This window comes from Argiope bruennichi, chromosome 8 (assembly GCF_947563725.1).
Source record: "Argiope bruennichi chromosome 8, qqArgBrue1.1, whole genome shotgun sequence".
Classification (NCBI taxonomy): Eukaryota; Metazoa; Arthropoda; class Arachnida; order Araneae; family Araneidae; genus Argiope; species Argiope bruennichi.
Genome location: NC_079158.1, coordinates 113,988,591 through 114,002,362, shown reverse-complemented (window position 1 = coordinate 114,002,362; position 13,772 = coordinate 113,988,591). Strand labels below are relative to the sequence as shown.

The 13,772-nt window shown below is 30.0% G+C and overlaps 1 protein-coding gene across 5 annotated transcripts in view; it reads left to right on the top strand.

Annotated features, from left to right (window-relative positions):
* Nucleotides 1–11,673, top strand: part of LOC129981124 (centromere-associated protein E-like) — a 119,539-nt gene extending 107,866 nt beyond the window's left edge. Inside the window, exons 16-37 of one of the 5 annotated variants that reach the window (XM_056091814.1) lie at nucleotides 415–532; nucleotides 672–826; nucleotides 994–1,111; nucleotides 1,274–1,428; nucleotides 1,650–1,767; nucleotides 2,080–2,234; nucleotides 2,428–2,545; nucleotides 2,699–2,853; nucleotides 3,058–3,175; nucleotides 3,465–3,619; nucleotides 3,880–3,997; nucleotides 4,150–4,304; nucleotides 4,735–4,852; nucleotides 5,145–5,299; nucleotides 5,572–5,689; nucleotides 5,840–5,994; nucleotides 6,423–6,540; nucleotides 6,842–6,996; nucleotides 7,186–7,303; nucleotides 7,427–7,608; nucleotides 9,561–9,672; nucleotides 11,377–11,673. In XM_056091814.1, the coding sequence (XP_055947789.1) occupies nucleotides 415–532; nucleotides 672–826; nucleotides 994–1,111; nucleotides 1,274–1,428; nucleotides 1,650–1,767; nucleotides 2,080–2,234; nucleotides 2,428–2,545; nucleotides 2,699–2,853; nucleotides 3,058–3,175; nucleotides 3,465–3,619; nucleotides 3,880–3,997; nucleotides 4,150–4,304; nucleotides 4,735–4,852; nucleotides 5,145–5,299; nucleotides 5,572–5,689; nucleotides 5,840–5,994; nucleotides 6,423–6,540; nucleotides 6,842–6,996; nucleotides 7,186–7,303; nucleotides 7,427–7,608; nucleotides 9,561–9,672; nucleotides 11,377–11,535 (3,028 nt within the window). In that variant the 3' untranslated portion in view covers nucleotides 11,536–11,673. The remainder of the gene's footprint in view (nucleotides 1–414; nucleotides 533–671; nucleotides 827–993; nucleotides 1,112–1,273; nucleotides 1,429–1,649; nucleotides 1,768–2,079; nucleotides 2,235–2,427; nucleotides 2,546–2,698; nucleotides 2,854–3,057; nucleotides 3,176–3,464; nucleotides 3,620–3,879; nucleotides 3,998–4,149; nucleotides 4,305–4,734; nucleotides 4,853–5,144; nucleotides 5,300–5,571; nucleotides 5,690–5,839; nucleotides 5,995–6,422; nucleotides 6,541–6,841; nucleotides 6,997–7,185; nucleotides 7,304–7,426; nucleotides 7,609–9,560; nucleotides 9,673–11,376) is intronic. The other 4 variants (XM_056091813.1, XM_056091812.1, XM_056091810.1 and 1 more) reach the window with 4 other exon arrangements.
* Nucleotides 11,674–13,772: the final 2,099 nt, after the last annotated feature.

Below are 13,772 nucleotides of genomic sequence, written 5' to 3'. Positions count from 1 at the left end.
CTCTGAACTGAGTTTACTCAAAATTTGATAGAAATCAACAAATTCGGTGCAATGACAGTTTACCAAATTTCATTCCTATAAATCAAATTGTTTTTGAGTTATCTTTGTCACAGACAGTAGTCAGAAGAATATTTTTCCAAAAATGTGTTTTTGGAATTAAGGGATGTCTCGAACACGGACGGAAATTCGTAAAAATCTCGAGTTCGAATTTTTGACAATTACTATAATTTCTCTACACTGCTTATACGAGAAAGTAAAATGAAAAACATGTAATTACGATTTTAAATGAAAGCCAAAATAGCGAAAACGGTTATAGGTGTAAATTTATATAAAGCACATTTTACGCGTAAGCTCATTAAAATTGACACACATGCAATTAAAATTCATAATAATATGACATTAATTTATTTTCAGCGATGAAATTAAGACAGAACTAGGAAGAAAATTGAACGAACAGTTTGAAGAGATCTTGGAGAAAGTCAGTGACGACGTCATAACAGTGAAGGTGGTCAAAAAAGGCTTAATTGAAAAGGTAAATCTGTTTCTTTCAATTTATCATAAGCATTATCTCTTAAAGACACAATATTATGATTGCACTTATATAAATCTTAGGATTGTTGAACTAGTTACAAAGTTGGACATTTTATAAATTTTCGTATTGAATTATTTAGTTGAAGGAAATCCGTGACAAACTGAGAGAATTGAGAGTCAAATTGGGCAAGAAGGCCAGGGAACTCATTGAGCGCCTGAAGGAGAAGTCCAAGGACTACTGGAAGAAGATCTTGGACAAACTGAACCCTGATAGAGAAACTGCTCTTTATGCCGAGTAAGCGAATATAAAGCACTAAGCATGACGGTTGCTATTCCAAAATTATAATTTTTACTAATATAGAGCAAATAGATAAAAATTCTATAGACACATTTTGAGTATATTGAATCTTTAATTTTTATGGCAAGTATACTGCAATCCAATAAACTACACATTCCTTGTAGCGAAGACATCAAAACCGAATTGGGCAGAAAATTGAAGGAACGATTCGAAGAAATTTTGGAAAAGGTCAAGGAAGCCATTGAGCAAGGGAAAGTTGTCAAAGAAGATTTAATTGAAAAGGTAATTCATTTTGAGCTTATTCTTAAAACGATGCAGATTTCTTTATGATATGATATATTTTACTAAGAACAAGAGTTCCTATTTAAAAATTAAAATTGTTAATGCATAAATATTTTGTTTCTATTGAAAAATAAAATATTTTTTTGTCCTTGATATCTTTAGCTGAAGGAAATCCGTGAGAAACTAAGAGAATTGAGAGTAGAATTGGGTCAAAAGGCCAGAGAACTCATTGAGCGTCTGAAGGAGAAGGCCAAGGACTACTGGAAGAAGATTCTGGACAAATTGAACCCTGAAGAGCGATATGTTCTTTATGCCGAGTAAGTTACATCAAACATTAAGGAATTTGATAACATGATATAATTTTGCTTACAATTTCGTTTTTACGAAACTTTCTAATAAATAATTTGTTCTTATCAAATTATAAAGAAAATATTCCTTTTATTTGGAATAGTTTTAAAATTTTAGGTCAATTTTATGATTATAAAGTGTATTAAAAATTAATAGAATTCAATACCTTTAATGTTAATTTTTCCCCCAGTGATGATGTGCAGACTGAATTGGGCCGAAAACTGAAAGAACGTTTCGGAGAAATCTTGGAAATAATAAGGGACGCTATCGAGAAAGGAAAAGTAGTGAAAGAAGAATACATTGAAAAGGTAAAATAATTCTGCTTCCATTTTTTTAAAAATAGGCCATAATTCCACGATAAAAAGATAAAAAAAAATATATAATGTCTAAAAAGTGCAGACAAAATTAGTTATTTTTTTTAAAAATCTTTGTTATGATTTGTTAATTAATCTTATTAATTTTTTATCGCATTTTCAATTGAAACGAACAAAATAAATAAAGTTTTGTAATTTAAAAATAGACAACGTAAAATATTTTGTAAAACTAACACAGAAGGATATTTTGCTTTTACACATTTTGTGATAAATAATGAATCTTCATTTATTTATTTATTTTTTAAGCTGAGAGAAATCCGTGAAAAGTTGAGGGAATTGAGAATCGAGTTGGGTCAAAAGGCAAGAGAACTGATTGAACGTCTGAAGGAGAAAGCCAAGGATTATTGGAAGAAGATTCTGGACAAGCTGAACCCTGATAGAGAATCTGTCCTTTATGCCGAGTAAGCGAATATCAACGACTTTTAAGCCTATTTCATTAATGTCGAAACTCATTTGAGGTTTGTAAGAAATTGGACTGAATTAAATTATTTTCACAATCTATTAGGAGTAAATAATATTTTAGCTTTTTTTGTTAGAAACGATTTAGTTGTCATTATAAAATTATCGTGAAGATTAACGTTTTCTTTTTCGTAGTGAAGACATCAAAATTGAACTTGGTAGAAAATTGAAGGAACGCTTTGAAGAGATCTTGGAAAAAGTGAAGGAAGCCATCGAACAGGGAAAAGTCGTCAAAGAAGATTTGATAGAAAAGGTGAACATAAATTTAATTATTTTTCTGAAAAAATGTAATTTTTTTTCTGCTTGTAATACAGTTTCTAAGATATTTGTGTTTGTTTTCTCAAATCGAAATAATAACAGTAATCACAGAAAAATATTTATGTTTTATCAAATGTTAATATTTTAGCTGCAGGAAATCCGTGGCAAGCTGAAGGACTTGAGAGTTGAATTGGGTGAGAAGGCCAGGGAACTTATCGAGCATCTGAAAAAGAAAGCCAAGGACTACTGGAAAAAGATCTTGGATAAACTGAACCCAGAAGAGAGATATGTCTTTCATGCCGAGTAAGTAATATGCTTTTTAATAGCAATATCTAATTTTAATTGAAATCAATATTTTCTCCAAACTTTTCAATAAACAAAATTAATACATCATTCAGAAAATGTTTCCTATTACAGATAATTTAAGGGTTAAATAGATGTTGGAAAGTGTATTTAATAAATACAGATATTAATTCAAATAATTCAACATGATTTTTTTTCCTGTAGTGACGATGTCAAGACTGAACTGGGAAGAAAATTGAAGGAGAGCTTCGAAGAAATATTGGAAAAAATTAGGGATGCCATCGAGAATGGAAAGGTTGTCAAGAAAGATCTGATTGAAAGGGTAATTAAAAATTGAATTTTAAATTTGATATCACTTAATTGATAAAGACGCAAAACTCTATAATAAATTAGTAAAACGAATACCACATTTTCTTATTATGATTTCCAATCACAGTTACTCAATTTTTTTTTAATATTTATAGCATTTACATTTGAGTGAACAATCTGAATGTATGATGGTTCATAATTTAAGACCCAGAAACTTATAATATATTTTTAGCAAAAATTATATAAAAAAGTATTTGTCCTTTCGCATATTTTGTAAAACATTTCTAATCTTCATTGTTTAGCTGAGGGAAATCCGTGGAAAGTTGAGAGAATTGAGAATCGAATTGGGTGAGAAAGCCAGGGAACTCATTGAGCGCCTGAAGGAGAAAGCCAAGGACTACTGGAAGAAGATCTTGGATAAACTGAACCCTGATAAAGAATCTGCCCTTTATGCCGAGTAAGCGAATATAAAACACATTTAGAGTGTCAGATTACTGTTAGAATTTATTTGAAATTTTTATGATTTTTGTCTCAAGAGAAAAAGATTCGCAATCCAATCAGAAATAAATATAATATAGTAATGTTAATATAGTAATAGTAATATATATAAGAATATAGTAATTATGTATATTTATATACATATAGTAATTTTTTAAAAGAAAAGTTTTCATTATTCGTTCCTGAACTGTGATAAAAATGTACAATTTTTTTTCGTAGTGAAGACATCAAGACTGAGCTTGGCAGAAAATTGAAAGAACGTTTTGAAGAGATCTTGGAAAAAGTCAAGGAGGCCATTGAACAAGGAAAAGTTGTCAAAGAAGATTTGATAGAAAAGGTAAAAACAAATTTGAGTCTTACCATAATTTAACATTTTATCAATATATAACTAGTTTTCTTAAAAAAACCAATTCAATTTTTCCAATTTAAAATAGTTGCAGCAATTAAAGAAAATTTCTTTAATATAATTTTCATGTTTAATTTTTTTAGCTGAAGGAAATTCGCGAAAAGTTGAGGGACATGAGAGTTGAATTGGGACAAAAGGCAAGGGAAATCATCGAGCGTCTGAAGGAGAAAGCGAAAGATTACTGGAAAAAGATCTTGGACAAGTTGAATCCTGAAGAGAGATATGTCTTTTATGCAGAGTAAGTAATATTAAAAATTATTATGACTTTTTTTAACAATATATACTGCTTTACATTAAATTATCCTTTTCTACAAGGAATTCAACAAAATCTCAATACCAATATAACATTCAGGAGATATTTCTTATATTTATGATAGCTTAAACATGCAGAATTTTTTTTTTTGAAAAAAAAGTACTTATCTTTTTGGCTGCTGATCCGGTCTTTTCCGTTTCTCATATTGAACTCAAAAAGAAGCAATGAAAATTTATAGGCCCATATATTAAAATTTCGTAATTAATATATTTTAGAGATTTCAATGAATCATTTATTAGTTTAGCCTTCTGAAAAGCTAATTTATCAGATTTTGAATTACTTAGGCAAACATATTGGATCTTTGGGGCTTAGAAGTGAATTAGAATTCAAAATATTCAATATGAATTTTTTTCAGTGATGATGTCAAGACAGAATTGGGCAGAAAGTTGAAGGAGCGTTTCGAAGAAATTTTGGAAAAAATCAGGGATGCCATCGAGAATGGAAAGGTTGTCAAGAAAGATCTGATTGAAAGGGTAATTAAAAATTGAATTTTTTATTTGATCTCGCTTAATTGATAAAGACGTAAAACTTTATAATTTATAAATCATTAAAACGAACGCAACGTTTTCTTATTATGATTTCCAATCATAGTTACTCAAATTGTTTTTATATTTATAATTTTACATTTGATTCAACAGTCTGAATGTATGATGGTTCATAATTTAAGATCCTGAAACTTATAACATATTTTTAGTAAAAATTACACAAAAAAAGCATTTGTGCTTTCGCATATTTTGTAAAACATTTCTAATCTTCATTGTTTAGCTGAGGGAAATCCGTGGAAAGTTGAGAGAATTGAGAATCGAATTGGGTGAGAAAGCCAGGGAACTCATTGAGCGCCTGAAGGAGAAAGCCAAGGACTACTGGAAGAAGATCTTGGATAAACTGAACCCTGATAAAGAATCTGCCCTTTATGCCGAGTAAGCGAATATAAAACACATTTAGAGTGTCAGATTACTGTTAGAATTTATTTGAAATTTTTATGATTTTTGTCTCAATAGAAAAAGATTCGCAATCCAATCAGAAATAAATATACTATAGTAATATAGTAATGGTAATATAGTAATAGTAATATATATAAGAAAATAGTAATTATGTATATTACTATATATACATATAGTAATTTTTTTATAAGAAAAGTTTTCATTATTGTTTCTGAACTGTGATAAATATGTACAATTTTTTTTCGTAGTGAAGACATCAAGACTGAGCTTGGCAGAAAATTGAAGGAACGTTTTGAAGAGATCTTGGAAAAAGTCAAGGAGGCCATCGAACAAGGAAAAGTTGTCAAAGAAGATTTGATAGAAAAGGTAAAAACAAATTTGTCTCCTACCATAATTTAACATCTTTGTAATATATAACTAGTTTTCTTAAACAATCTATTTAATTTTCCCAATTTAAAATAGTTACAGCAATTCAAGAAAAATACTTCAATATAACTTTCACGTTTAATTTTTTAGCTGAAGGAAATCCGCGAAAAGTTGAGGGACTTGAGAGTTGAATTGGGACAAAAGGCAAGGGAAATCATCGAGCGTCTGAAGGAGAAAGCGAAAGATTACTGGAAAAAGATCTTGGACAAGTTGAATCCTGAAGAACGATATGTCTTTTACGCAGAGTAAGTAATATTAAAAATTATTATGACTTTTTATAACAATATATACTGCTTTACATTAAATTATCATTTTCTACAAGGCATTCAACAAAATCTCAATACCAATATAACATTCAGGAAATATTTCTCATATTTATGATAGCTTAAAGATGCAGAATTTTTTTGTTGTAAAAAAGTAGTTATCCTTTTGGCTGCTGCTCAGGCTTTTTCCGTTTTTCATTTTGAGCTCAAGAAGAAGAAATGAAAATTTATATGCTCATATATTAAAATTTCCTAATTAATATATTTTAGAGATTTCAATGAATCATTTACTAGTTTAGCCTTCTGAAAAGCTAATTTATCAGAGTTTGAATTACTTAGGTAAAAATACTGGATCTTTGGGGCTTAGAAGTGAATTTGAATTCAAAATATTCAATATGAATTTTTTTCAGTGATGATGTCAAGACAGAATTGGGCAGAAAGTTGAAGGAACGTTTCGAAGAAATTTTGGAAAAAATCAGGGATGCCATCGAGAATGGAAAGGTTGTCAAGGAAGATTTGGTTGAAAAGGTAAGTAAACGACTGAATTAGAAATGCTGACTCTATGACATGAAGAAGATGTTTGTGATAATTAAAAATACTGAATACAATATCTTATTGTGATATCCTATAACAGCTGTGTAAAATTCTCTAAATTATCTCACTGTATTTTAACAATAAATACTAATAACTTAATAAACAACATGAAACAAATAAAACTCTTTGATTTAAGATTCGGATAAGTTAAATATATTTTAGACAAAATGCGTCTAGAAACATTTTTCTCCCTTTTCAAATCTTATGAATGATTTTGCCCTATGATTTTCGTTAGCTCAAAGAAATCCGTGAAAAGCTGAGAGAATTAAGAGTCGAATTGGGTCAGAAAGCTAAGGAACTCATTGAGCGCCTGAAGGAGAAGGCCAGGGATTACTGGAAGAAGATCTTGGACAAATTGAACCCTGATAGAGAAACTGCTCTTTATGCCGAGTAAGCAAATTCCAAATGTTCTCAGAGTTCCACAATAACGTATGATATTATTTAATGCTAAATTATTTTGGATCTAAATAAAGATAAGTGAAAATTAAACGTTTGCTTTTTCTCTTAGAAGGGGTTTAATTAAAGTAAATTACATTTTTTAGTTGCAATTAAAATTAAAAATTAATTGTCTAATTATAGTGAAGACATCAAAACCGAATTGGGTAGAAAATTAAAAGAACGTTTCGAGGAGATTTTAGAGAAGGTTAAAGAAGCCATTGAGCAGGGAAAAGATGTCAAGGAAGAGTTTATAGAAAAGGTAATTCGTTTAAAATTCAACTATAAATTTGTGAAAATGCTAAAATTATTTTCTAATAAACGTTATAATTCTGAAAATTAACTTGATAATTAATCTTTTTTTATTTGCATTTGAAATATTTAGTTGAAGGAAATTCGAGGCAAGCTGAAGGACTTGAGAGTCGAATTGGGCGAGAAGGCCAAGGAGCTCATCGGGAAACTGAAGGAGAAGGCCAAGGACTACTGGAAGAAGATCCTCGACAGGCTCGGAGTGGAAAAGAGGGCTGCCCACTTCCACGTTGAACAGCTTTTCGCTGATGAAGACGAGTAAGGATTGATTTGTAATCAGTTTTTTTTAAATATAACTAAATTTACCTGATAATATGAGTGAATTCTTGTTTAATTAATGAACAACTATACGACATTATGAAGTATACAATCAAGACTTAATTCTTATTTATCAAAAACTTTAAAATTTCAGTGCTTTATTTGTAAATAATATTTATGATTGTGTTAATGTTGCTGAGATTTGAAAATACTTTAAAAATAACTGTTTATTAGAGAGGATAAATAGGATATGATGTTTAATAGAATCTTCCGATATTTTATTTGAATATCCTCAATTTTTGGTTATTAATGCTTTAGAGTTGATTAATGTTTACACTAATTATTATTCGAATAGACAGAGTATTTTAGACATTGTTTTCATAATACAAATTTCAACTTTGGGAAATAATTATACAAGTATTATAAAATAGATTTATTGGAACAAAATAAAACTTTTTAAATAAAAAGTGTAATTTTAATAAAAAATAAGTAATTTTATTTATATGAAGATATCAAAATAAATAAAATTAAGTTAAATCCCAAGTTACTGTAACAGGAAATACATACATAGTTTGTTATTATTCAATTAGTATTACTGTAACCTTAATGGCATGTAACGTATTGAGATTAAAGCGCTTTAAATGTCGAGGTAGTGATTACTGTTCGATTCATACACAGAAAGCAATCTAGTTTTATAATCAAATCCGACAACGTATACACCATTCAAGCAATAGTTAAAATTATCCCAATTTATCGTTTCAATTATGGTTTCTCAATTGCTAAGCGATTTTTAAATTTCCAGAAATATGCATGGCTTATTTATCTTTTTTTATTTCTAGTAAAAAATAGAATTTGTAATTGCCGAAAAAATTCGAATTCAAGATTTTAACGAGTCTCCGAGCTTCAAACCACCATGAGTTCCAAAAACACATTTTTGAAAAATGTCCGTCTGTCTGTCTGTGACAAAGATAACTCAAAAACGCTTTCAGCAAGACAGTTAAAATTTGGTATATTGTCTATACACCAAATATTCAGATTTTTTGAATTTTGAGCAAAAACTGTTCAAAAGAAGTCCGTCTGTCCGGCTGCTCGAATATAAGTTAACGCTATAACTAAATGAAGAGAGCTAGATAGATACAATTCAGTACATAGATTTAACATCTATAATGTAGACATCTATCAAATCTTGAGCCAAATGCAACCACAGGTTGACTGTCTGTCGGTCTGTACTTTTATATAAACGCCATCATTCAAAAATGTAATAACTCATATATACATAAAATTTGGTATTGGATTTTGTGACTACAATTCTGTGTCACATTTTTGTTTCAACCGAGTGCGAGAATCGTGTCTGAAGCAAAAATTTAATTCTTGGATATTTTAACCGTATTCCAGAAAATAATAGCTAAAAAATCGCCGAGAATGACATGGTTAAATTCAGTAAAAATGCTAAATTCACGCCAAAATCTCATATTTCAAACTATTTAGCGTCAGCGTGATGTCAGGCATTTTTTGGAATGTCAATTTTATTACAGAATATGTGAGAAAGTTTTGGAAGAACCCCTCCCGGTTGTATAATATTCTGTTGGTCAGTTTTATATAAGCATATCTGTTCTTACTTCCATAAAATCTCTCCACTCAACATTGGCATTTGGGTGGATTAAATGGCAGTACTCTGGCAATTTTCACAAAAATTTAAACTAGGGGAATGTTTACTTTAGAAAATTAATAAAAAGTATTGCCTTACCAAACCCTGGGAATTGCAGAAGATTTTAGATCATATTATTTTTTTTACTTAAATAAAATATATAAAATTCAAAGCGACTTACAGCAGTTATTAAGTATTTTTAATAAAAAAAATACAATGATAGTTGTTTTTTCCTACCTTCTGTGTAATTATTTTGTATTTGAAAGGTGAAAAATTCTTTTTTTTTATGAATATTTTATCTTAGACCGAAGACTGAACTGGGTCGAAAACTGAAGGAGCACGTCGACGAAATCCTGGAAAAACTCAAGGAAGCCATCGAATCTGGCAAGGGGGTCAAGGAAGAGACTCTTCAGAAGGTAACTGATTAGCTTTGTGGAAATCTTCATTAACTCGAAGTCACTGAGTTCTGCACCTAAATGAAGTGGATTCTCACATTCGAAGTAACGAAAAAACTCCCTAAACCGAATACTTTTAAATATCATTCACACATTGTGATTCAGATAGAGCTAGAGAAGCAAAGTATCCGTGTATCTGGCTCGATAGCAATCACTATAGCAAGATATGGCAATTTGTAGATATGAGTGGCATATCAGCCGCTTTACAGTTTAATAAAACATATTTCTAACATCTGAAAATATTTACCTAAAAATATATATTTTTCTGTGTATTTGCTTGTGAAAGTGTGTGGGGGCACTCATAAGTAATTTATATTATATGTCATGATGAAAAAAAAATATTAAAAGAATATTGATAAGCTAATACAAAGAATGGCAGTTTTAGTGATTCTCATATTGGGCTGATACTTCAGATAGGCGAATAAAAACTATTAAGTGCTACAAAAGAGTTTAGTAATGCAAGTTTCCGGGTAAAATAACTTCCTCACCCAAAGATTTTAAATAAAATATTTTTTATTAATTTTTAATTAATCGCTCTATTAATAGTTTTTAAATAGAAAATTTTGACGAACTGAAATATTTAATTATGGCTCATTTTAAGTTCAATTGATTTTAGTATCTCAGATATAAAAAAATATATATTTAAATTTAAAAGCAATTTAAAATAATAATAAAAAAAAATTGAATTTTTTTTAACACAACTTAAGCATTCTTTATTTAAGAAATCAACAATTTTATTTATAAAAGAACACTAATTTTAAATTACTATGAAACAACTTAACGCAAAAAGTAATTAATTAAGAAGTAGAAGGGTGGAAGAATCGGAACTGTTTAGCCTTATTTAAAAGAATGCATAGAGGTCTAGGAATAAAGAAAGAATCTTGAAGTTGAAAATAATGACTTGAAGTACAATATTGATGGCGCCAGAAAATCTCAAAACTCTGACAGACACGATATTAAAAATTAACAGTACTTTTTACCATTTAAAGTTTTAAAGTGTTTGCCTTTCTTTCGTTGTGGTACGAGAATTTGGTGGCATATTGAGTATTTTGAGGAGATTTTCTTAAAGTGGTGGTCTGCTCCTCACTTAACAGGAAGATAGGTGCTCAGGAAGATGAGGAGGAAGGTCAAAAATTGACAACTTTGTGGCTGGGGGTCAACCTCCTCGAAGAGGATGTCAGTTCGGTGAATCGGCCGGTGTTATGGACGGGTTATGATAAAGACAGCAGTTAAACCACAACAAATCCTGCCGACACTGCATCGTTCAGTGGTGGAGGGATAGTCAGCTGAAGAAGCAATCAGAAGAAGAGTAATTAGTATACATAAGAAGAAGAAGAATTAAAATTTTAAACTATTGTTGAGTTTTATTTGAGTAATTCCGAGGGCAAAGTTCTTATAAATTAGATAAAAATGCAAATTTAAATTACTCTTCCGAGGTCCCCCCAAAATTACTTGTCCCAAGGCAGTTACTTACCTTGTCTATTTGATTATCGGGCTTTGGTTGAAGATTGTATATTTTACTTTATATAATTGATAAATGTTTAGAAAAAGGAAAGTGATAACATATACGTTAGCAAAGAAAACATAAATTAAGTAGTGTTGGACATTAATTTTCTATTATTTAGAAACAAAGCTTGATTTTATTATTTTCTTTTCGATAACTAGCTGCGTGAGGTTCGGGAGAAACTGAGAGAAGCAAGGATCGACCTGAGTAACAAGGCCAAGGAGCTTTTCCAGAACCTCAAAGAGATCGGAAAGGAGTACTTCAATAAGATCCTGGAGCGACTGGGCCTCAACAAGAGGGCCCTCGACTTCTACATGTAATGTGCCAACATTTTTACTTGGACTGTATATTGAATGGACTTCATAGCAAATGTTATATTTAGGATGTTTTTAAATTTGCTTTATATGTTGTTTGTGAAGTTGTGTGTATTGAAATTCTGAATTTAAATGTTTTAATATAAGATCATAATTTTATAAGAATAAAGGTTACGAAATTATTTTTATTTTTATATTTCATGAAATATGCACGAGAAACTTTGTATTATATCTATTGTAAAAAATTGATTAAAATAATAAAAAATGAGCAAAATTTACTTTTGTCTCTTTATATAGTTGCTTACTAATTTTTTATGTGCATTAAATGTAAAAATAACCTACAAATGTTTTACTTATCGCAAAAATATTAAATTTTAGCATTTACTTAAGAAAACCATGCATATAATTGGTTTGTTCAATTAATTTTTATTAATGCGTGTTAACTTTTTGAAGTCCGAAAAGTGATAACATGCATAATTATACATGTGTGAACGTAAGGATGCTTAATTGCGCTTAAGAAACTCAGAAATGCAGTTATAGGTTCATTAAAATTTCTAAAAATTAATGTGAGAGTTTTTGCTATCATATGGCTTTCATAATCATCAATCTAACAAGAATGTGGAAATGAAGCATAGTTCAGAATATTGTAATGTCTTGATCTAGGCTGATCAAATAACGAAGCAGAATTTCCAGACAATTCTTTAATTTACAGCCATATATATACAAAAAGGACAACTTTTTCTAATCTTGGTTAAATAAATAATTTTTTACACCTGTAGTAGGAAACACAACAGTTAAAATCGAAGGCTTCCTTGAAACTCAGTTGGTTCTCGGACTCCGAACTCGTGGGCGTAGTCCAACAGTCCCTTGCAATTCGTTTCTTCTCCCTCCTTAAAAAACTCTCCGTACTTTATTTCGGCGACAATCTCCGCCTCTTATTTTACATTGGTCATTTGAGCTCTCTTTCGGCCAATCGGAGTTCAGCAATATGCTCCCTCAGCGGTGCCAGTGGGTCGTGGGAAGGTCCTTTCACAATGAGAAACATTTAGCATTCAGATGTTTGGACACCCCTTTCTCTTTGAAGGTACTATCAATACCTCTTGGACGAGGAATTCCACATGTGGTCTTTCACTGCAATCGCTATTGAACAGATGCGACACCATACAGGTGAAAAGATCCACCATCTGGCTATCTCGAGGAGTTTAGTAAGTAACAGCGACGACACAGCTGACTGTAAATGTCTTATCAGTACTGAGAAAAGGTGAATGTTACAATATCGAATCGCTCGATGTTGGATCGCAAAGTGCTAATAAATTCCAATCAAGTTAGACCTAAACCATTGATAAAAATTATCATCAAAAATTAAACGTTTTAGTTCCAGAAATCAGAATTTAGAATCTGTAAAATTTATAAAAAATAAATCACTTTGTTTTGTAAATTTTTCATGGAGTTTTTTCCAAACACGTGACAAAGAAATTTCTTTGATATGCTCGGATAATAACCAATGAGAGATGCCTATCCAAAACTTTCTTGAAAATTATCTAGTAAATGTGTTTGTTAATTTTTCTCCTCGCGCATACAATTGGGCACCTTGAGTTAGGACATGAATATCTTGCATGGTATTGGCGAGCAATAGATAGGAAATATTGAGCTTTGGCGTGAATATAGCATTTTCACTAAACCTGTCATATCATTTGTGGAGATTAATTCTTTGTACGCTGTTAATACACAAGAACCTGAATACGGAATTTGTATTTTAGACGCCTTTTTTCACAGATTGAATGCAAAATTTGATATAGCATTATAACTGTAATCACCAAATACCAAATTATATATATATATATATATATATATATATATATATATATATATATATATATATATATATATATATATATATATATATATATATATATATATTAAGACTTTATAAGAATTTACATTTTAAATGTTAAACTTGCGTGCCAAATTTTATCTATTTCGCAATTATTAAGTTAACATTTATTTCAACAGCTAAACAGGCGTACTTCTTCAGAATGACCTGTTTTTTTAAAAAAATGGATAGAAAGTTGATAATTTGATATAAAGTACATATAATAAATTTCATTTGTCTAACTGCAAGTGTTTTTGAGTTATGTCCACAAACAAAGGGACATTCTTCCATAAATGCATTTTTCTAACACCGAGAAGTCTGAAACTTAGAAAATCGGTAAAATCTGGAGGACAAATTTTTCTGACAATTA